The sequence below is a fragment of the Anomaloglossus baeobatrachus genome, chromosome 4 (assembly GCF_048569485.1).
Source record: "Anomaloglossus baeobatrachus isolate aAnoBae1 chromosome 4, aAnoBae1.hap1, whole genome shotgun sequence".
Lineage (NCBI taxonomy): Eukaryota > Metazoa > Chordata > Amphibia > Anura > Aromobatidae > Anomaloglossus > Anomaloglossus baeobatrachus.
Window position 1 is genome coordinate 425,747,529 of NC_134356.1, and position 24,463 is coordinate 425,771,991.

General features: G+C 44.9%; 1 protein-coding gene across 2 annotated transcripts in view; it reads right to left on the reverse strand.

Moving 5' to 3' along the window:
- Positions 1-24,463, reverse strand: part of SND1 (staphylococcal nuclease and tudor domain containing 1) — a 959,968-nt gene that overhangs the window by 898,770 nt on the left and 36,735 nt on the right. For both annotated transcript variants that reach the window (XM_075345399.1, XM_075345398.1), the window contains exons 3-4: positions 9,404-9,524; positions 5,768-5,846 (exon numbers count right to left, since the gene is read on the reverse strand). In XM_075345399.1, coding sequence (XP_075201514.1) covers positions 5,768-5,846; positions 9,404-9,524 — 200 coding nt within the window. The remainder of the gene's footprint in view (positions 1-5,767; positions 5,847-9,403; positions 9,525-24,463) is intronic.

Below are 24,463 nucleotides of genomic sequence, written 5' to 3' on the forward strand. Positions count from 1 at the left end.
TACACGCTGCAACATCGCTACCGATATATCGCTGGGGTCACGTCGATAGTGACGAACATCCAGCGCCAGTAGCGACATCGCAGCGTGTGACACAAATGAGCGACGATCAACGAGCACAAAAACGTGAAAAATCGTTGCTCGTTGACACGTCGCTCCTTTCCTTAATATCGTTGCTGTTGCAGGTACGATGTTGTTCGTCATTCCTGCGGCAGCACACATCACTATGTGTGACACCGCAGGAACGACGAACATCTCCTTACCTGCGTCCACCGGCAATGAGGAAGGAAGGAGGTGGGCGGCATCTTCCAGCTGCTCATCTCCGCCCCGCCTCTGCTATTGGCCGGCCGCTTAGTGACGCCACAGTGACATTGCTATGACGCCGAACGCACCTCCCCCTTGAAGGAGGGATTGTTCGGCAGTCACAGCGACGTCGCTGACCAGGTATGTGTGTGTGACGCTGCCATAGCGATATTGTTCGCTACGGCAGCAATCACCAAATGTTGCACATACGACGGGGGCGGGTGCTATCGCGCTCGACATCGCTAGCGATGTTGCAGTGTGTAAAGTACCCTTAAGACAACCCCCAAAAATAAGACCTAGTGCTTTTTTCAGGGCAAAAAAAAAAAAAAAAAAATATAAGGCTACTTTCACACATCCGGCTTGAGCCCTGCGGCTCAATCCAGCTGTGCAAGCTATGCAACGGATGCGGTGAAAACACCGCATCCTTTGCATAAGTTTTTCCCATGCGGCCCGCCCGGTTTTTGCCGCTTGCGGCATGCTACTGAGCATGCACAGTGGCAAAAACCGCATGCGGCGGCCGGATGCGGTATTTGCCGCATCGCGCCGCATCCGGCCGCCATAGGCATGCATTGAGAGATGCGCCGCATCGGCCGAATGCGGCGCGATGCGGGTTTTTTTGCCGCACGAAAAATCGTGCCAGGCAACGTTCCATCCGGCCGCCGCATCGGCTAAATCTGCCGCATGCGGCAAAAACCGGATGGAACGCAAGGCCATGCGGCACAATGCGGCACTAATTAAAGTCTATGCAGGAAAATCGCAACCGGCAGCAAAAAAAAACGGTTGCGATTTTCCTGCAAAGTGCCGGATTGTGCCGCAGAAGAAAAACCGGAGGTGTGAAAGTACCCTAAGAGTGTCTTATTTTCGAGGTAACAGGGTATCGGATTACAGGTGTTAATGCGTTTCCACTGCAGAAATGCACTAAAAACGCATGTGCATTTTTTCTTTAATGCAAGACTATGGGGCAAATCTGCACAGAAAACTCAGAGTACCTGCAAGAAATACAAACATGCAGCGAATTTTAAACGTGCACTACAGGTCAGTTTACACGGAGTAAATAAGGAGCACAGTGGGCAAGAGATTTCTATCAATCCCATCCACTTTGTTGGAACTGTAAAATGCTGCATTTTTAAGCAGTGAAGATACAGTGTCAAAAACCTCCCCAAAATCTCATTGAGAGACCGTAGCCTAACTATAAAAAAAACATTTCCTATTTAGCTGCCAGAATCGTCTTTCGGCCATGATTGCCTGTCCTTTGTATTGACCATACATATATTAATACATAAAAATAAGATCACCTTTGAGGTGTCTTTTTTTGAAGCTAAACAAGCTCAACCTCTCATCATACGAGATAACTTCTATCGAAAGTAATAATCTAGTTGCCAGACTTTGCGTTTACTCTAATATCTGAATATCCTCTTTAAAATGTGGAGCCCAAAACTGGATCCCATATTCTATAATGTGGCCTTACAAGTTAGCTATAGAGGGGTAACTACGTTGGGATCCCGGGATCTAATCTCTCTTTTTATACACCCAAAGATCTTATTTGCTTTTTAGCTGCTGCCTGACATTGAGTGCTGTTGCTCAGCTTATTTGTAATGAGAATACCAAAGTCCTTCTCCTGTTCTGTAGTCCATAATATACTTCATTTAATATATCTGCAGCAATAGGGTTACTCCAGAAAAGGTACATTACTCTACATCTATCAACATTAAACCTCATCTTCCATGACTTTGCACATGGGAGAAATCATACCCATATCATTCTGTATTATTGTATTGTGAAACTCAGTTTTTATAATCGTACACTGAGTGGTCTCATCACCAAAGACTGATTCTTTTCTCTCAATCCTATCCATGATGTCATTAAGACATTAAAAAGAATTGATCCAGCATTGATCCTTGTGGTCCTGACTACTGACCCTATCCCATTTAGAGAATGTACTATTTACAACAGACCCTTAACCCATTTTTTTACCCACGTGCATATAGTGACCCCTAGTTCCCGCTTCTGGAGCCTCAATATAATGCTGTTATGTGGTACAGTAGGAAATGCCTTTGCTATGTCCAGATATATGACACCAGCCGCAAGGTCAATATCCAGATTTGCACTTGCCTCCTCATAGAAACCAAACTGGTTGTCAGTTATATTATTGTCTACAATATATTTTTGCAGGTCATCGCTTATAATGCCCTCAAAAGTCTTGCACATCTGGTGTGAGAATTGTCAAACAGTAGTGTAGACTGGAATCCTGTATCATTTACCAGGTTTCCTCATCTGCAGCACACACATCGATTCCTGCTCGTGACCCTTTTATCACAGAGGTATGGAGGACATTATACAGCAGTAATGATTTGTCTGAATGACTCAACATCTGATGGGAGGGAAAAGATTTGTTAAAGTGTGCTGTACTATGCTGCTCTGCATCGCTCTACTTGTTTTCTCTCCCTGCTCATCATTCTTCCTAATCTCTCCATAGATTACAAAGCACTGTGTTAGGCCAGTTTCACATTTGCGTCGTTTTGACGGAAAAGAAATCCAGCACAGATGCAGTATAGATTCATTTATTTACAGTGGAAGCGTGACACCATGTGGACACATGCAGTTGTGTATGAAGCACATAACCGCCTGGTGTCGCGCTTCCACTGTAAATAAATGAACTATACTGCATCTGTGCTGGATTCCGTTTCCGTCAAAACGACGAAAATGTGAAACCGGCCTTAACTTACCCCACAGTGATCTGGCAGTAATATCCTGACAAGACAATGGAGCGTATTTTTTTAGAATGGCAGATTTAGCTGATAAGATACAAAGTCTCTTTTATTCACCTGTCCTATCGAGGTATGCAAAGTTTGCTTGAAGTATAGTTCCCATTTTAAACTATTGGTATGATTATAGCACTTCTAGGTAAAGAAAGTCATGTTATCATTAGTGTATGTGCTAGTACAGTTTCCCAAACTCCAGCCTTCACGGCCCCAACACAACACATGTTCAGGATTTCCTTAGCATTGCACAGGAGATGGAATCATTAACAAGACATCAGAAATTGCCACATTTTCCCCTCACCTGTGCAATACTAAAGAAATCCTGAAAACACGATCTGTTGGGGCAGGGAAGACTGGAGTATGGGAAACACTGCTAGTGTTACTGAATAAGGGTGCTTTCACACATCTGGTTTTAGCGGAAAAAAAAACGGATCTGGCATCTGTTGCCGCCGGATCCATTTTTTGTCATAGACTTGTAGTGGCGCCGGATTGTGCCGCATGGCATCGCGTTTCATTCGGCGTGCGCCGGATCCGGCGAAACTTGTGTCAGTCTGCTGGAAAGGACGCATAAGGGAACGTTTTTTGTCACCGGCAAAAAAAAAAAAAAAAAACACTACGGACCGGATCCAGCGCAGTGCTGTAAGATGAAAGCCTATGGGCGCCGAATCAGTCTTAATGCGACAAAAAGACGTATTCCGACAGCCCTTTTTTTTTTTTTTTTTTTTTTTAACTGAGCATGCTCAGATGTGTAAATTCCTTTCTGGTTAGAAAATATCGCTCTCTCTGTCAGTCTCTCTCTCTCGGTCTCTCCCGCTAACCTGCTCTCTCATACTCACCGATCACTGGCGTGGCGCTGCACAGCCGTCACAAAACGTGGAACTGCACAGCTGTCACAAAGCTCCTGCAGCTTCTCCTGCTTTGAAAATGTCGGTCGCTCATTATTCCATCTCGTATTCACTGCTTCCCCCGCCCACCAGCGCCTATGATTGGTTGCAGTGAGACATCTGTCACTCAGCATGGGGGTTCGTCTGGCTGAAACCAATCACATCTGCCGGTGGGCGGGTCTATATCGTGCAGTAAAAGAATTTTAAAAAAAAAAAAATGGCGTGCAGTCCCCCCAATTTTGATACTAGCCAAGGTAAAACCTCACGGCTGAGGGCTGGTATACTCAGGATGGGGAGCCCCCAAGCCTAAAAATATCAGCCAGCAGCCGCCCGGAAATGCCGCATCCATTAGATGCGACAGTCCCGGGACTCTACCCAGCTCATCCCGATTGCCCTGATGCGGTGGCAATCCAGGTAATAAGGAGTTAATGGCAGCCCACAACTGCCACTAAGTCCTAGCTAGGTGATGGCAGGTGTCTTGGAGACCCCCCCATCACTAAACTGTAGTGAAAGTAAATAAACAAACACAGAAAAAACCTTTATTTGAAATAAAAAAGACAAAAAAAAACACCCTCTTTCACCACTTTATTAATCCCCAAATACACCTCCAGGTCTGACGTAATCCACACGAGGTCCCACGACTCTGTCAGCTCTGCTACATAGGAAGCTGCCAGGCGCGGCCGTAGAACACCGCCACTCACTGTGAGCCCCACCGAGCAACTAAAGCAAGTTGCACTGTCAGCGGTGACGTCACTCAGGTTACCCACGGCCACAGCTGGATTCTCGGTACAAACTGCTACAACGAATTCGTTTTTTTACCGGATCCATTGCATCAGTTTTACCACAATCTGCGACGGATCTGTTGCATCAGGCACAAACCGTATTGTGCCCGACGGCAAAAACCGGATGTGTGAAAGCACCCTACGCTGTACAGATAGCGATACTTTGAATAACGTGGATAGCAGTGTGGAGGGAGGGATAGCCTGTTTGGCGGACAGTTATGTGGAACACTGGTAATGAAGTGCTAAACAATCCAGAAAACAATTACATAGTAATGTGTAGGTTAAGACTGAGGGGGGGGGGGGATGTATACCCTTTTTGCTCCTTCAAACCCTGTCATGTACTGCATCGTAAAGCCCTCTGAATGCACAGACGTGAATCAAGGTAGACAATTAAAAAGGAAACCTGTCAGTTTCCCTGCCCTACCCTAAACCACAGCTGAGGGCATGCTTACAAAATGGCAGGGATAATTAGCCTGTGGAAATAAACAGCCCACTCTTCTCATCCTCATAGATTTGTATAACATGAGTGTTGATTAAAAATGTAATGTTAGAATGATATGGAAAAGATTGTGAAAATATTGAAGAAGGGTTAGAGTAGAGAAACAATGGTAGTTTATGAGGGCTAGGGCAGCTGTTCCCTTTCTAGGGGGTCTTGCCATCTGTCATTTATAACATTTTCAAGATATGCTATAAATATTAATTGAATAAATGACCTTCAATCTCTGGTAAACCCATATGTTCAGAGAATGGAGGTTTTCTGATGGCATTTGGCACATCACTGAGAAGAACAGGTAGGGATCCATGACAGGCATATTGGTGATCTAGTCAGATCAGAATAGCACTTAGATTAGGTAACCTCAACAAAACTAACATTATTAGACTAGGATTTAAATCCTTAGCAGACTGCCAAACCTTGAAACACAGTATTCAGCTCCAGATTCAATGAAGGCATTTCTGGGAAACCCATGCTTTCATTATATAGTAACTAGAAAAGAGCTGAACCGTAGACTCACAAATGACACTAATAAAGTGTACTTACGTAGTGGCTCTAGCTCCTTCACGTCGGGACGCAAGTCCTTCTGCAAGTAGAGATTCTGCAATGTTCTCGCCTGATGTATCTGCGAACACCACATTAAAAAGTCAAAAACTCGCATGATACCATTCACTGGTGGGCACTAAATTGGGGCAAAAGCCAATTTTGCAAACAAACATCATGTTGACCATATTATAAAATATACAATTTCAGGGGAGATGGGCACATTCCCATTCCATCCTTATTCCCCAACTCTCAATTCCACACATGCATGCACTTTTACTGTATTTGGCCTTTTGAAGAAGATACCAATTAGTTATTGAAATGTATATATATCATTTTGTAAGGCCATTATCAGCAGCGCCCCTGTCTTTTGTATCCTGGGGTGTTGTCTCCATCGTTCAGGAAAAGAGATTATAGTTGTACTAAAAGGTGGCCCAATTGTAACGTATCAGGTAGTCTAGAATGTGTATGTAGGTTAGCAGATTGAATAATAAGGTAATGAATGGACTGGATGGGTTAGGTTTAATTTAGCATATTCTTATAATTGTTTATTGGTTGATAGGCTGTTTAGCGCGCGCGGTGTGGAGACAGTTGTCACTGTAATGACGGCATTTTGGAGCAAGACAGACAGAATAAGGTTATATGCAGCATCCTGGTCTGTGTCCCATCCTGGCATAGTCTCCATCCCTGTATGGCCCCCATCCTGGTATGTGGGCTGATGCTGCGATGTGGCCCAATGCTGGCATGTGCCCCCATCGTGGTACATCCACCATCCTGACATGTACCCCCATCCTACGGGGTAATGTGTGTGGTGGGCGGAGTGCGTGGGGGGGGGGTTGAGCCGAACGGGGCCATGGCGCTGAGGACATCAGTGCGGGGTGTGTGTGTGTGTGTGTGTGTGTGTGTGTGTGTTCAGTGTATACGGGCGGAGTGCGGGGGGCGAAGGCGAGCGGTGGGTCTGTGTCGGCTGGGTTGCTGGTGTGGGCTCCCGGGGGTGCAGCAGTCACCGGGGAGTCGGGGCTCAGTGTTGGTGCGGGGAAGTGTCGGATGTCGTCCTGTCGGCCCGTAGTTAGGGCTGTTCAGTTCGCTGAGCCATTGGTTGCAGGCTCTTTAGTGCGGTTGTCACTGTAATGACGTCATTTTGGAGCAAGACAGACTAAAGGCGGCGTCACACGCGACGATATATCGTGCGATCGCACCCGCCCCTGTCGTTTGTGCGTCACGGGCAATTAGTTGCCCGTGGCGCACAAAATCGTTAACCGCCGTCACACGTACTTACCTCCCTAACGACGTCGCTGTGTGCGGCGAACATACTCTTCCTGAAGGGGGAGGGACGTTTGGCGTCACAGCAACGTCACTAAGCGGCCGCACAATAGAAGCGAAGGGGCGGAGATGAGCGGGACATAACATCCCGCCCACATCCTTCCTTCCGCATTGCCGGCAGCTGCAGGTAGTCGTTCCCGAGGTGTCACAGGTAGCGATGTGTGCTGCCTCGGGGACGATGAACAACCTGCGTCCTATACAGTCAGCGATATTTTAAAAAAAAAAAAAAAAAAAAAAAAAAAAGAGACCATGATTTGATCGATGGGTGTAGCAGTTTGACACAGTTCTTAGCTGTAGTATTAACCACAGCTCACAGTTAGGGAATGTGAGCACGTTGCGTTCTGTGCAGTTCGTAAAAGAACGCACCCTCTGGCAGACTGGACACTGTTTGTCAAAAACAAATGCATCCAAAACGAATGCATTTTGGATGCTTTTTTACAGTGCGGTCCCATGGCAATTCAGCTCTGCTACATGCCCGCTGACAGCAGACACAGACTGAGTCGTGTGATGGGTGAAGTTCAGCCGAGTTCATGCTCGACTTCATTGTCATCCCACGCCTGTGTCTGTGTGTGGCGTCCTGATTAGCGGTCACCCGTGAAGGACTCACCGGTGACCGCAAATCCCCTCAGTGACTGAAGTGAGCAGCGTGATCAGCAGTGCCGTCACTCAGGTTACCCGAGGCCATGGCTGGAATCCTCCACCTGAGAGCGGTAGCTGCGGGTAACCTGAGTGATGGCACCGCTGATCACTTCAGTCACTCGAGCGACTTGTTATCACAGTTGGAGGATCCAGCGGTGGCTGCGGGTAACCTGAGTGAAGTCAACGCTGATCGCGCGGCTCACTTCAGTTGCTATGTGGAGCTGACAGAACGGTCATGGTCTGTGGCCGCTCCTGTCAGCTTCATGTAGCAGAGCTGAAAGTGTCGTGGGACCTCCTATGGATTACGTCGAACGTGTAGGGGTATTTGGGGATTAATAAAGGGGTGAAAGAAAGTGTTTTTTTTATCTTTCAATCCAAATAAAGAATTTTTTGGATAGGTGTTTATTTTCTTTAACTTACAGCTTAATCATGGAAGTTCTTGGGGAGACACCTGCCATGATTAATCTAGGACTTAGTGGCAGCTATGGGCTGCTGCCATTAACTCCTTATTGCCCCGATTGCCACCGCACCAGGGCAATTTGGGATGAGCCGGGTAGAGTCCCGGGACTGTCGCATCCAATGGATGCGTCAATTCCGGGCGGCTGCTGGCTGATATCGTTAGGCTGTGGAGCTCGCCATTGTGAGAATACCAGCCTTCAGCCGTGTGGCTTTATCTTGGCTGGTAACAAAATTGGAGGGACAGCACATAGTTTGCTAATTATTTATTTTACTGCACGATATAGACCCACCCACCGGCAGCTGTGATTGGTTGTAGTGAGACAGCTGTCATTGAGCGTGGGGGCGTGTGACTGCAACCAATCATAGGTGCCGGTGGGCAGGGAAAGCAGTGAATACGAGATGGAATAATGAGCGGCCAGGATTTTCAAAAGAGGAAAAGCTGCCGGAGCTTTGTGACAGCTGTGCAACGCTGCGCCCGTGATCGGTGAGTATGAAAGAGAGTGGGGAGGTCAAGGGAGAGATTGACAGACAGAGAAAGACAGACAGAGCGACCAACTGACAGAGAAAGAGACCGACCGACAGACAGAGAGAGGTTGACCAACAACAACAGAGAGACTGAAAGACCTGTGTTTTGTTTGGCAAAAAAGCATGCGGAACGCAACAAAAATGCAGTCCAAGTGCATTTTGGTTGCGTTTTAACCCACATCATTGATTTCAATGGGTGGAGAACGCAGCTACAACGCACAAAAGAAGTGACCTGCTGCTTTTTTTTCCACAGCGATTTTTGGCATCCAAAACGTGCACATTGAATTTTCGGACTTCTCAGACTTTGCTGGGGGAAGCAGGACGCATGCAATTTGGCACTGAAACGCTGCAGTTCAAAACGCGTTAACACGGGAAAAAACACAACATGTGCATATACCCTTACACCGCCTGCACCACAGCTTTCTGTGTATATTGACAGTGGGCTGCTTATCACAGGAGGGAACGTGGTCGGACAGCAAGTCACAGCAATGATAACGTCCTAGTGTTAAACACCTTCAATGTAAGTAAATAACATCAAACAGCTTAATAAATGACATTGCTGAAATCTGTCTCAACCCATATCTCCTGATCTTCAGATTACATGGCAAAAACCTGATGACAGATTTCCATAAAGGGAAACCAAAATCAACAGAAACCGCAAAACTTCACAAAATTAAACATTAGAAAACATACCTTTTCCCAAATAAACGGTCCCATAGTATCTTTCCTCATTAATCTTGTGATCGACTGTGAAGCAAACTTCTTTACCAATAAGCTTTCTCCTCAGGAACTCTCGAGCTGGAAAGGCCCAAGGCTGAAAAAGATTTGAGAAGTTAAAACTACAGATAACTGCTTATTATTAGGATGTTACTAAAAGTAACATGTTCATGAACGCAGCATAACTGTTTTAAAGCGAAATCGTCTTTTAATTTTTATTTCATAAATCAATAGTGAACATCAGATATATTAAAAAATTGTTTATTTTTATCAGACACATTTCCTTCCTTCTTTCTCTGCCAGAATTGTTCAGTCATTATCAAAATTCTCATTTCTGAAGTAAAGTCTGTATTCAGTGAAGACTTTCCCATTACGGATATAGGAGATTGCAGCTGTTATAAAATCTCATCAGTAATGACAAGAGGAGGGAGAAGCAAGAAGAGGCAGAGGGAGGTGCTATAGGCAGAGGGAGGCGGTAGCAGCAGAGCTCCGCCCCATCTCCCTCTTGTATCTTGTAACAACTGCCATCTCCTCAGTAATGGGGAAGTCATGGGCTGTCAGTGGAAAAAGGGGAGAGGGTTGGGTGGGGAAGGACACTAAACACACGACAAAACAAAACACTCATGTGAAAAAGACCCCAAAATAACCTTTTGCAATCATTCACTTCACAGGTGGGCACAGCCAAGTTACACATCTGCACAGTATTGTTATACCGAATCAAATATAAACAAATTACTCCAGAACTCCTAAAAGGACAAAGGATCTGGGTAATTACCCATAAGGGATACATAGTGTAAAGTTCCAAGGTGCCCACTTGGAAAAAAATACATAGATCAAAATAGTAGACAACGTTCAGAAGTAGGTGATTAAAAGAAGGGAATTTTGTTACTTACCGTAAATTCCTTTTCTTCTAGCTCTTATTGGGAGACCCAGACGATTGGGTGTATAGCACTGCCTCCGGAGGCCACACAAAGCAATTACACTAAAAAGTGTAAGGCCCCTCCCCTTCTGGCTATACACCCCCAGTGGGATCACTGGCTCACCAGTTTTAGTGCAAAAGCAAGAAGGAGGAAAGCCAATAACTGGTTTAAACAAATTCTCTCCGAGTAACATCGGAGAACTGCAAACCGTTCAACATGAACAACATGTGTACCCGCAAACAAACCAACAATCCTGAAGGACAACAGGGCGGGTGCTGGGTCTCCCAATAAGAGCTAGAAGAAAAGGAATTTACGGTAAGTAACAAAATTTCCTTCTTCTTCGTCGCTCTATTGGGAGACCCAGACGATTGGGACGTCCAAAAGCTGTCCCTGGGTGGGTAAAGAAATACCTCATGTTAGAGCTGCAAGACAGCCCTCCCCTACGGGGAGGCAACTGCCGCCTGCAGGACTCTTCTACCTAGGCTGGCGTCCGCCGAAGCATAGGTATGCACCTGATAATGTTTGGTGAAAGTGTGCAGACTCGACCAGGTAGCTGCCTGGCACACCTGTTGAGCCGTAGCCTGGTGTCGTAATGCCCAGGATGCACCCACGGCTCTGGTAGAATGGGCCTTCAGCCCTGATGGAACCGGAAGCCCAGCAGAACGGTAGGCTTCAAGAATTGGTTCTTTGATCCATCGAGCCAGGGTGGCTTTAGAAGCCTGCGACCCTTTGCGCTTACCAGCGACAAGGACAAAGAGTGCATCCGAACGGCGCAAGGGCGCCGTGCGGGAAATGTAGATTCTGAGTGCTCTCACCAGATCTAACAAATGTAAATCCTTCTCATACCGATGAACTGCATGAGGACAAAACGAAGGCAAAGAGATATCCTGATTAAGATGAAAAGAGGATACCACCTTCGGGAGAAACTCCTGAATAGGACGCAGCACAACCTTGTCCTGGTGGAAGACCAGGAAGGGAGCCTTGGATGATAGTGCTGCCAGCTCAGACACTCTCCGAAGAGATGTGATCGCTACCAGAAAAGCCACTTTCTGTGATAGTCTAGAAAGTGAAACCTCCTTCAGAGGCTCGAAGGGCGGCTTCTGGAGGGCAACTAGTACCCTGTTCAGATCCCATGGATCTAACGGCCGCTTGTACGGGGGTACGATATGGCAAACCCCCTGTAGGAACGTGCGCACCTTAGGAAGGCGTGCCAAACGCCTCTGAAAAAAGACGGATAGCGCCGAGACCTGACCTTTAAGGGAGCCGAGCGACAAACCTTTTTCTAACCCAGATTGCAGGAAAGAAAGAAGGGTAGGCAATGCAAATGGCCAGGGAGACACTCCCTGAGCAGAGCACCAGGATAAAAATATCCTCCACGTTCTGTGGTAGATCTTAGCGGACGTGGGCTTCCTAGCCTGTCTCATGGTGGCAACGACACCTTGGGACAATCCTGAAGACGTTAGGATCCAGGACTCAATGGCCACACAGTCAGGTTCAGGGCCGCAGAATTCCGATGGAAAAACGGCCCTTGGGACAGTAAGTCTGGTCGGTGTGGGAGTGCCCACGGTTGGCCGACCGTGAGCTGCCACAGATCCGGATACCACGCCCTCCTCGGCCAGTCTGGGGCGACAAGTATGACGCGGCTGCAATCGGATCTGATCTTGCGTAGCACTCTGGGCAAGAGTGCCAGAGGTGGAAACACATAAGGGAGCCGGAACTGCGACCAATCTTGCACTAGGGCGTCTGCCGCCAGCGCTCTTTGATCGCGAGACCGTGCCATGAAGGTTGGGACCTTGTTGTTGTGCCGTGACGCCATTAGGTCGACGTCCGGCACCCCCCAGCGGCGACAGATTTCCTGAAACACGTCTGGGTGAAGGGACCATTCCCCTGCGTCCATGCCCTGGCGACTGAGGAAGTCTGCTTCCCAGTTTTCTACGCCGGGGATGTGAACCGCGGATATGGTGGAGACTGTGGCTTCCACCCACATCAGAATCCGCCGGACTTCCTGGAAGGCTTGCCGACTGCGTGTCCCCCCTTGGTGGTTGATGTATGCCACCGCTGTGGAGTTGTCCGACTGAATTCGGATCTGCCTTCCTTCCAGCCACTGCTGGAATGCTAGTAGGGCAAGATACACTGCTCTGATTTCCAGAACATTGATCTGAAGGGTGGACTCCTGCTGAGACCACGTACCCTGAGCCCTGTGGTGGAGAAAGACTGCTCCCCACCCTGAGAGACTCGCATCTGTCGTGACCACCGCCCAAGACGGTGGTAGGAAGGATCTTCCCTGTGATAATGAGGTGGGAAGAAGCCACCACTGCAGAGAGTCTTTGGCCGTCTGGGAAAGGGAGACTTTCCTGTCCAGGGATGTTGACTTCCCGTCCCATTGGCGGAGAATGTCCCATTGAAGTGGACGCAGATGAAACTGCGCAAACGGAACCGCCTCTATTGCCGCCACCATCTTCCCGAGGAAGTGCATGAGGCGTCTTAAGGAGTGCGGCTGACTTTGAAGGAGAGCCTGCACCCCAGTCTGTAGAGACCGCTGCTTGTCCAGCGGAAGCTTCACTATCGCTGATAGAGTATGAAACTCCATGCCAAGATACGTTAGTGATTGGGTCGGTGACAGATTTGACTTTGGGAAGTTGATGATCCACCCGAACGCCTGGAGAGTCTCCAGTGCAACATTCAGGCTGAGTTGGCATGCCTCTTGAGAGGGTGCCTTGACCAGTAGATCGTCCAAGTAAGGGATCACAGAGTGTCCGTGAGAGTGCAAGACTGCTACCACTGCCGCCATGATCTTGGTGAACACCCGAGGGGCTGTCGCCAGACCAAATGGCAGAGCTACGAACTGAAGATGGTCGTCTCCTATCACGAAGCGTAGAAAGCATTGGTGCTCTGTAGCAATCGGCACGTGGAGATAAGCATCTTTGATGTCTATTGATGCTAGGAAATCTCCTTGAGACATTGAGGCAATGACTGAGCGGAGGGATTCCATCCGGAACCGCCTGGCGTTCACATGCTTGTTGAGCAGTTTTAGGTCCAGAACAGGACGGAAGGAGCCGTCCTTTTTTGGAACCACAAAGAGATTGGAGTAAAATCCTCGCCCCCGTTCGTGAGGGGGGACAGGGATCACGACTCCTTCTTCTCTTAGAGAGTCCACCGCCTGCAGCAGGGCATCTGCTCGGTTGGGGTGTGGGGAGGTTCTGAAGAACCGAAGTGGAGGCCGAGAACTGAACTCGATTCTGTACCCGCGAGACAGAATGTCTGTTACCCACCGGTCTTTGACCTGTGACAGCCAAATGTCGCAAAAGCGGGAGAGCCTGCCACCGACTGAGGATGCGGAGGGAGGAGGCCGAAAGTCATGAGGTAGCCGCTTTGGAAGCGGTTCTTCCATTTGTTTTCCTGGGGCGTGAGTGAGCCCGCCAGGAATCTGAGCTCCCTTGTTCTTTCTGAGTCCTTTTGGACGAGGAGAATTGGGCCTTGCCCGAGCCTCGAAAGGACCGAAACCTCGACTGCCACTTTTTCTGTTGAGGTTTACTTGCTCTGGGCTGTGGTAAGGAAGAGTCCTTACCCTTGGACTGTTTTATGATTTCAGCCAATGGCTCACCAAACAGTCTGTCTCTAGATAATGGCAAGCTGGTTAAGCATTTTTTGGAACCAGCATCTGCTTTCCAGTCCTTTAACCACAAGGCTCTGCGCAAAACCACAGAATTGGCGGACGCCATAGCGGTACGGCTCGTAGATTCTAGGACAGCATTGATAGCATAGGTCGCAAACGCAGACATTTGCGAAGTTAGGGACGCCACTTGCGGCACTGCTGGATGTATGAAAGCATCCACCTGTGCTAAACCAGCTGAAATAGCTTGGAGTGCCCACACGGCCGCGAATGCTGGAGCAAACGACGCGCCGATAGATTCATAGACAGATTTCAACCAAAGGTCCATCTGTCTGTCGTTGGCATCTTTAAGTGAAGCGCCATCCTCTACTGCGACTATGGATCTAGCCGCAAGCTTGGAAATTGGGGGATCCACCTTTGGACACTGGGTCCAGCGTTTGGCCACCTCAGAGGGAAAAGGATAACGGGTATCCTTAGAACGTTTAGAGAAACGCTTGTCTGGATGAGCGTCGTGTTTCTGGATCGATTCTCTGAAGTCAGAGTGGTCCAAAAAAGCACTTAATTTACGCTTGGGATATAGGAAATGGAACTTCTCCTGCTGTGCAGCTGCCTCCTCTGCAGAAGGGGCTGGGGGAGAAATATCCAACAGCCTATTAATTGCCGATATAAGGTCATTAACCATGGCGTCACCATCAGGGGCATCCAGATTGAGAGGGGCCTCAGGATTAGAATCCTGGTCACCGTCCTCAGTCTCATCACAGAGAGACTCTTGTCGCTGAGACCCTGAACAGTGTGAAGACGTGGAGGGTCTTTCCCAGCGAGCTCGCTTAGGCTGCCTGGGACTGTCATCTGAGTCAGAGACTTCAGCCTGTGATGCTTGAGATCCCCTTGAAGTACGGATTAGTTCCAACTGAGGGGGACCGGCGAGCATAGACACAGCAGTGTCCATGGTCTGAGTAACTGGCCTGGACTGCAAGGTCTCCAGTATTTTTAACATAGTCACAGACATTTTGTCAGCAAAAACTGCAAAGTCTGTCCCCGTCACCGGGGCAGGGTTCACAGGCGTCTCTGCCTGGGCTACCACCACATTAGGCTCTGGCTGACGGAGTGCCACTGGGACTGAACATTGCATACAATGTGAGTCTTTGGAGCCTGCCGGTAGATCAGCCCCACATGCTGTACAAACAGTGTACACAGCCTGTGCCTTGGCACCCTTGCGTTTTGCGGATGACATGTTGCTGCCTCCTCAGAGCAGTACAGGGTGTTCAGCCAAGAAGCGACCTTACAGTGCACTATATATATATATATATATATATATATATATATATATATATATATATATATATATATATATATATATATATATATATATATATATATATATATATATAGTACCAAGAAAAAAGTACACTAATATAACACTGAGGCACTAGAGGGGCCAGCACTACTGTGCTGCTTACCACCCGCTTAGGAGCGGTGTGTGGACGCCAGAAATCCCTCTAGTCTGGGTCTCCCAGAGCCTGCTGCCTTTCCCCAGCCAGCCGCATGTGTAATGGCTGCCGGCGTCCTTGTGGAGAGGGGGGGCGGGCCCTGGGCGTACACCGACGAAGAGCGGGAAGTCTGCTTCCCCCTGTGCCTAGTGAGAGGGCTGGAGCATGTAAAAGCTCCAGCCCTCGGCGCTGTTAATTGAGCAGCGTCTCTCCCCTACCCTGATTGACAGGGTGGGGGCGGGAACGAAGCGGCACTAGGCCGCAGAAGCCGGGGGCTAAAGTTAGAAGCGCCGCCGCCGTAAAAGCGCGGTCGGCGCCAAGTCCCCGGCGCACCACAAGTCGCAGCTGCGTCGCCGCTCCAGGAGCGGTCGGCGCAGTAGTTCCCAACATGAAACGTCACTCAGCAAAGCTGCAGTGACCTAACCCCAGCGCACAGCGCTACTGTCCCCGGCGCACTATAACGCTCAGCAAGCCTGAGAGTGTCCGTGCCTGCCGGGGACACAGAGTACCTGAAAGTTGCAGGGCCTTGTCCCTGAACGGCACTCCCGCTCCAAATCCAGCAGGTTCTATGGGTCTGTGGATGGAGCCCGGCCCCAGGGCTTGGGGGCCGGCAAGATCCCACTTCCACAGAGCCCTCCAGGGGATGTGGAAGGAAAACAGCATGTGGGCTCCAGCCTCTGTACCAGCAATAGGTACCTCAACCTTACAAGCACCAACCGCGGGTGAGAAGGGAGCATGCTGGGGGCCCCACATGGGCCCTCTTTTCTTCCATCCGATATAGCCAGCAGCTACTGCTGACTACAAACAGTGGAGCTATGCGTGGATGTCTGACCTCCTTCGCACAAAGCAGAAAACTGGTGAGCCAGTGATCCCACTGGGGGTGTATAGCCAGAAGGGGAGGGGCCTTACACTTTTTAGTGTAATTGCTTTGTGTGGCCTCCGGAGGCAGTGCTATACACCCAATCGTCTGGGTCTCCCAATAGAGCGACGAAGAAAGTAGACGATCTTTAATCTGAAATATGGCAGAATAAAGATCATTTACGAATTTCATCACCTACTTACGGATGTCTAGTATTTTGGTCTACATATTATGTGGAATCAGTGACAGCCAATGCCATAGGTTTTGGAGGAGGGGGTGGAAGGCATATCTTAGGCAATCACCTGCATGCGGCATCATGTCAGAAGGCGTATTAAAAGGGGCTTTCCCGCAACAAAGCTCATTTTAGTTGACAGATCTTGTAATAAATTTTCACAACTGGATGGGTACAACAAAAAAAAAAAAAAAAAAAAATATTTTATATACATTATAAATATACTGTATATAACTAAAAATGGTCATGTGCTGAGTTAATCTTATAAAGGGTACGTTCCCATGATCAGGACACACTGTGTTCTAGACAAGTGTTCTCCACAGGAGAATGCAGCAGCCATTAGACAGTACATAGCAGGGGCACATTTATAAGGTTTTCTCAGCACAAGAAGTTTTTGTATGTTTAAATAAAAAAAAAAAAAATCTAATTACAGAGGTTATTATTATTATTCCAAGATCTATTGATTAAAAATCAACCTTAAAATTAACTTTGTGGGACAACCCCTTTAAAGGGTTCAACGGAGTTATGCATCTGGTATACAACCAATAATATAAATGTTCATAGTTTGTACAAAGTGTTTGCCGCCTAGGGTCTGATCCACAGAGATCCACAGAGTGATCTAAAGCACAGCATAGGTAAATGAAGGACCGATACTCCCCTTCCATTTGAGCTTTCCTCTATGGGTGTATTGAAAGTATACAGGCAGACATAATATACGGTATGTGTATTTGCGAAGCACCTGAAATAGTGCAAAAACAAAAAACACACAACAAACCATGAACATAATACACAGCAACGTTCATAACGACTTGCTGTGCAGATGTTCCATCTTTAGTCACTTATTTTCACAGATTCTGGCTTTGAAAACCAAAAAGATCTTAAAGGAAGTAGCATGTCTGATCTTTCGGTGGCTTAAGGCCCCATTACACGCTACGACATCGCTAACGAGATATCGCTGGGGTGACGGAATTCTTGACGCACATCCGGCGTAGTTAGTGATGTCGTTGCGTGTGACACCTACGAGCGACCGCTAACGATCCAAAAAGCAGCACAAATTGTTGATTGTTGACACGTTGTTCCTTTCCCAAATATCGTTGCTCTTTTGGGACGCAGGTTGTTTGTCGTTCCTAAGGCAGCACACATCGCTACGTGTGACACCCCAGGAACGACGAACAACAGCGTACCTGCGTCCTCCGGCAACAATGTGGGAGTGACGTTAATGCGGCTGCTCTCTGCCCCTCCACTTCTATTGGTGGCCCGCTGTGTGACGTCGCTGTGACACCGCACGAACCTCCCCCTTAAATAGAATTTGTTCGCCGGCAACAGTGACGTCGTTAGGAAGGTATGTGCATGTGACGCGTACTAGCGATATTGTTCGCCACGGGCAGCGATTTGCCCGTGACGCACGCACGACGGTGCAATCGCTAGCAATGTCGCAGCGTGTAAAGCGGCCTTTACACTTGGAAATTGCTTGTCCTTAAAAGCCTATATTAAAAAAAGCCAATGTAGGTGCTTCAAGGAAAAAACACTTGTAAAATAGGCAGATATGCAGCATCAAAGAGGTTGTGTGCACTAATGCAGTTATTTCAGTTCACATTATATGTTACCGCATCATTAAATTTATACTGCAGCAATGGAGGAAAGTTTCAAAAGAAAGGGGTATCACCTTTCTTTCACCTACCTAATCAGCCTTGCTTAAAGGGAATGTGGCATCAGAAAATGACAGTTTAAGTCAGGTTTGTGTGGGAGCTTTTTTTTTTTTTTTTTTTAAATCACAATGTTAAAAATATATTATTAAATATACAATTTTGAGCACAGAGGTGAAGACTTTACTTCCTCTTGTAGTTAGAGGCATAATCTGTTAAATGCAAAAATGCTTTATCTTTTGCATTAGGGAATCATGAATGGATAAGAAAGTCGGGTTTAACACTGCGCTAAAACCATGAAGCCAAACGATGTGATGAATTCTTTGCTATATTTTCTTTATTTAGGCCAGGTCTACGCGTTTCAAAGGCATGTCCGCCTTCTTCATCAGGACAAAGGAAAAAACAGCATGATACCAATTGCTACTTGGGGATACATATATATTGAAAAAGAGGCTCCACACCTACACAGGTGATGTCAGTCAGGGAGTGGCTGAACATCACGTGTATGAATAACAGAAAGCAGTGGAGAAAAAAATGGAAGAAACAGAAAGAAGAAAAAAAAAAAAAAAAAAAAAGGAATTGGAAGGGGTTAAAACAGAGGGGTGTACGCATATGTCTGTAAAAAATTTTTTGCTTTAATAAAAAAACAAATGTAAAAAAATGTGCTTTATTTATAAAGCTTGCGCCTAAAAATACATAAAAATATAATGTCAGGTCGCTGCCAAAACAATCAGCAAGAAGGTGCAAAAATATATCAGCAAGAAAGTGCGAAAATATATATATGTATATAATACTGGAGATGATCCAGCAGTAAAAAAAAGGGGGGTTTATGCTTTAATAAAAACAAATGTGCTTTATTTGTAAAACTTGTGCCTAAAGATACATAAAAATATAGTGTCAGATCGCTGACAAAAACAATCAGCAAAAAAGTGCAAAAATATATATATGTATGATACTGGAGATGATCCAGCAGTGAAAAAAAGGGGGGTTTTTTTCGAGGTACAAAAATGTGAAAAAAAGGGGGGTTGGGACACACGGATTTTTGCTTTAATAAAAAACAAATGTAAAGAAATGTGCTTTATTTGTAAAGCTTGCGCCTAAAAAATACATAAAAATATAGTGTCAGGTCGTTAACAAGACAATCAACAAAAAAGTGCAAAAATATATATATATGTATAGTACTGGAGATGATCCAGCAATGAAAAAAAGAGGGTTTTGTGAGGTACAAGAATGTGAAAGAAAAATGGGACACACGGATTTTTGCTTTAATAGAAACAAATGTAAAAAAATGTGCTTTATTTGTAAAGCTTACGCCTAAAAATACATAAAAATATAGTGTCAGGTCGCTGACAAAACAATCAGCAAAAAGGTGCAAAAATATATGTATGTATGATACTGGAAATAATCCAGCAGTGAAAAAAAGGGGTTTTGTGAGGTACAAGAAAGTGAAAGAAAAATAGGACACACGGGCATAGGGGAAAAAAAAAAAAAAAAAAAAAAAAAAACTCCAACGTGCTATGTGAAGTGCTGAAAGGGGTGAAATGAGTTCAAAGCGTGGGAAAAAAATTATCTGCGCATGCGTGCGCATGAAGGAGCAGGGTGAAAAGAATTCATGTCGGCATAGAGAACGGGCTGGAACAAAATACAGTGAGTGAAAAAAGGGGGTAGATCAAATATGAAAAGAATAAAGAAGATAGTTTCTGGAGAGTGAAACAAATATAAAGATCAAATTTTGTATTCATCCATCCAAGGGCAAAAAACAGTGTTTGATGGTATCACATTTAAATAAATACATACAATGGATATGAATATAATATAAAGAGTAAAAACCTTTAAGAAACACGCTGAAACCAAATAAAATAATTATCACAACCAACAGATAAAAGGATATATATGAAAAGTTGTATATAAAAACATACAATCCCACCTTATAATGAAAGCTGGGGAAGGGGGAAGGAATTTTTGGAGTATCTTAATAAAATGGGGAAAAATACATATATAAAAATTAAAATGTCCTTATTATATTAGGATAAAAACTGGGTGTATAAAAACTTCATGTTTATGCAGACCGCATTAGAAAATGTAAAAGAAATATATATAATATATATCCAAAAAATATTTGTTGGGAATTTATTTCACATAAAACATTAAAAAAATCCCAAAAAAAATTTTTTAAAAATTTTTTTTTAAATTTTTTTTTTTTTTTTTTTTTTTTTTAAAATAATAAGCGAGGATTAATAAAACAGATCGGTCAATTCATTGAGCCCATGCGGTTTTAGAGTACTGAGCTTATGGATCCAAAAGGTCTCTTTTTTGCTTAATAATTCTAATCTATTTGGTATATCTGAGGGAATATGTTCAATAGGGGTGATTGTACAGGACATCATCTTATTGTGAAATAAAGCACAATGTCTAGATAAACTGTGCAACATATATCCAATCTTGACGTTATGTCGGTGAGAATTTAACCTATTGTGCAATGCCTGGCAAGTCCTCCCCACATACTGCTTACCACAGATACAATCCAATAAGTAAACGACATGGTCGGTCTGGCAGGTCATATAATCCTTAATAGGGAAAATCTCAGCACCCACGTGCGAACAAAACGATATCTTATTATGACCGATGATCTTGCAGCAGAGACAGTTTTTTGCATTACATCTAAATGACCCTATTACAGGGGTTGTAGTGTTAGAGCTCCTAGTATCTTTAAGTCTACTGGGAGCTAAAATATTCTTAATAGTAGGAGCTCTCCTAAAAGTAAAACCCGGTTGGGAGGGTAAAATGCCCATTAAAATGGGGTCATTTAAAAGTATATCCCAGTGTTTTGAAAAAATTTTTTTAATCCTAAAATTGTCACTGCTGTAAGTAGTAATAAAATTGAGGGCAAAATCATTAACAATCGGGCTCGCGCCGTCTGCTTTATTATCGGATTGGAAAACTTTCCTAGAAACAAGCAAATCCTTTTGTTTTAAAGATCTTGTGGTAGTGAAGGCTTTTTTGATTAAATTACGGGGATATTTTTTCTCCAAGAACCGCTCTTTTAAAATGGCAACCTGATCAGAGAAATCCTCATCTGTTGTGCAATTTCTCCTTATCCTTTTATATTGATTTACCGGTATATTGAGCAACCATTTATCATAGTGTTCGCTATTGAAATTTATATAGCTATTAGTGTCCACCTGTTTAAAATAAGTCTTGGTAAGAATACGGCTGTTTTGATGATAAAGTGTCAGATCTAAAAAATGAATTGTCTTATCATGGACAGTTGATGTAAAATTCAAACCCCAAGTATTTTCATTTAACAAAGCAAGAAAGGAATCAATATTGTTTTGTTCATTATCCCATATAAAAAACAGATCATCTATGAATCTTTTGTAGACAACAATACTGTTTACATGACTACCATCCAGTATATGGAGGTTCTCGAATAGTCCCATAAATAAATTTGCATACGAACAAGCTGCTTTTGATCCCATCGCTGTACCCAGATATTGATGGTAAAGTTTATCTAGGAACGTGAAGAAATTGTTATGTAAAATGAAGCTCATAGCCTCCAAAAGGAACCTCTTTTGGATTGCAGGAAATCTGCTATCTTTGGTGAGAAAAAACCATAGACTGAAAAGACCCAAATCATGGGCAATATTTGAATATAATGCGGAAACATCAACAGTTACAAAGAGATACGATTGTTTCCAAGGAATATCTTTGATTATGTTTATGAGATGGGAGGAATCTCTCAGATAACTCCCTAAATCCATCACATACGGTTGCAGTAATTGATCCACATATGCCGCTAAATTTGCTGTGAGTGAATTGATGCCTGAGATGATAGGGCGTCCAGGGGGGTTTACCGGATTTTTATGCAATTTAGGCAGATGGTAAAAAAATGCTACATTAAAACTATCAATCTGTAAAAATCTCTTTTCAGATGAATTCAAAATATTATTATCAACGGCTTTTTGTATTAAACCCTTATAGGCTATGACAGCAGAATCATATTTCCCCCATTCTACTGTCTGATAGTATAAGGGATCAGAGAGTATCCTTAAAGCCTCATTTACATAATCGCCCCTGTTCTGGACGACAATGCCTCCCCCTTTATCGGCCGATCTGATGACAATTTCTCGATTATTTTTTAGGTTTTTGAGTGCCAATCTCTCTTTATGGGAGAGGTTATGCTGCAAATTTCTTTTGGTATTCATGAACACCTTGAGGTCTGTCAAAACTAAGTCACTAAAAGTCTTGATGTGATGACCTTTGCTCCCTGTGGGGTAGAATTTGGATTTGGGTTTGACAATAGTGTGGACAAAGGGGAGATCTGTTGGAAGAGTATTCGTGTCACTAATGGGGGGAGTATTACTATTTAATAAAAAATGCCTCTTTAGAGTCAATTTTCTGATATAATTTTGGACATCTAAAAACACATCAAAGTCCTTGGAATGATATGAAGGGCAATAGGAGAGGCCTTTTTGGAGTACTGATATTTCCCATTTATTCAACTCATAACTGGAGAGGTTAAAGATGTTTTTGGTATTATTAGCTATTTTCAAATCTAAATTAATCTGATTTCTTTTTTGCTGGAGCCGGCGACCTGCTCGAACTCCTCTAAAGTGTTTTTTCTTTTTTTCGTGGAACCCCTGGGTATGAGGAAATCTGTTATCAGATTCTCTTTGTTGGCACGAACTGGGGGCAAAAAAGGAACCAGTGGAGTGGCTTTAAGAGTATTATCAATTGTTATGACTTTATGGGTCATGGGGTTGTCATTTGAAGATGTACCAGCAGACTGTGAAACAGATATCTCCTGCGCCCTTGGCGTTGGAGGGGAATCCTCATGAGTAGATAGATTGAGTAAATCTATAAAATCAAAGTCCTGTGTATTCCCAGTATTTGATGCTGAAATTTTTAACCCTTGGGACTCAGAGAGGTCCCTCTCCTTTCTGATTTTCTCAATCTGAAGCCTAATATTTGCTAAATGTTCCCGTATCTCATTTGGATCCCTGGGGTTGGGTTCCAAAGGGGGCACACTGGTGTCTTTGGTGGACTGGGATTTACCAGGTGAAATGGAATTTTGTGCAGTGCCCACTCGTGAAAAAACCTCACTCGCTAACTGATCTATAGTGTCAGGAATTTTCCTATAAGTTTTTTTAGGGAGGAATGAAATTGTGGCAGCTGATGGATTTACTGCAGTTTTCGCCAGATCACGGTCCTTAGAAGGATCTGATCTCAAAGGTTTATGAAATTTACTATTAACAAAATTTCTACTGTTAGTAGAACTATGCCTCCTGGATTTAGGTATTCTCATTGGGCTGGAATTAATTGTAGTATTGGTATGAGCTTTAGAGACGCAGTCCTGCCTGTCTCTCTGGATTTTTTTAGATTTACGAATGATAGTATCATGCTCCAGCTGGGTTAGGCGAGTATTAATGTCAGAATTAAGGTACTTATATTCTGGATGTGAATTATAACGAATTAAGTCCTTATATAAAGCAGAAATTTTATCAATGCATGCCGTGGCTATGCTATCCCTTTTTTTGTATAAACAAAGGAGCATACCTTGCATGCAGTCCATTAGGAGTTTATCCCATTCAGTGGTGAAAGACAAGTCCTGGGGGAAAGGTGAGGTATGTTGGATCCTTAAGCCTCTGGGACAGAGTCTCTCTTCCATGTAAATGGAGAGGAACCTCGCATCAAGGCTGAAATGAAGTTCCTCCTTTAGGATATCTTCCAAGCAATGGAATAATTTTCTCATATTTGCTGAGTCCTCCTCAGAAAAAGGAGATGGTGGGTCCACGTCTATATCAAAATCTTCTTGTTGCCCAACAGTACGTTGGATAAGCCTCTCTCTAGAGGATAAGCGGTTGTCGAAGTAATCCATACTGATGATGGTTAGAATAAACCCTTGCAGCTGCACTCCACTGGAAAGGATTTTTGGTCTCAAAGCCAAAAAACGGTGTAAGAATCAAAATGCTGTGGAGAGAAAAGCGCACATAGGGTCTTATCTGGCAAACAATGCAGGCTTAGAAAATGAAAACAGGTGCTCACCTATGGAAGTTGTGACAGGCACAACTCCTATGTATGCAGAAAATGGTCAAGCAGCAGCCCCGATGATGCAACAGGGAATCATGAATGGATAAGAAAGTCGGGTTTAACACTGCGCTAAAACCATGAAGCCAAACGATGTGATGAATTCTTTGCTATATTTTCTTTATTTAGGCCAGGTCTACGCGTTTCAAAGGCATGTCCGCCTTCTTCATCAGGACAAAGGAAAAAACA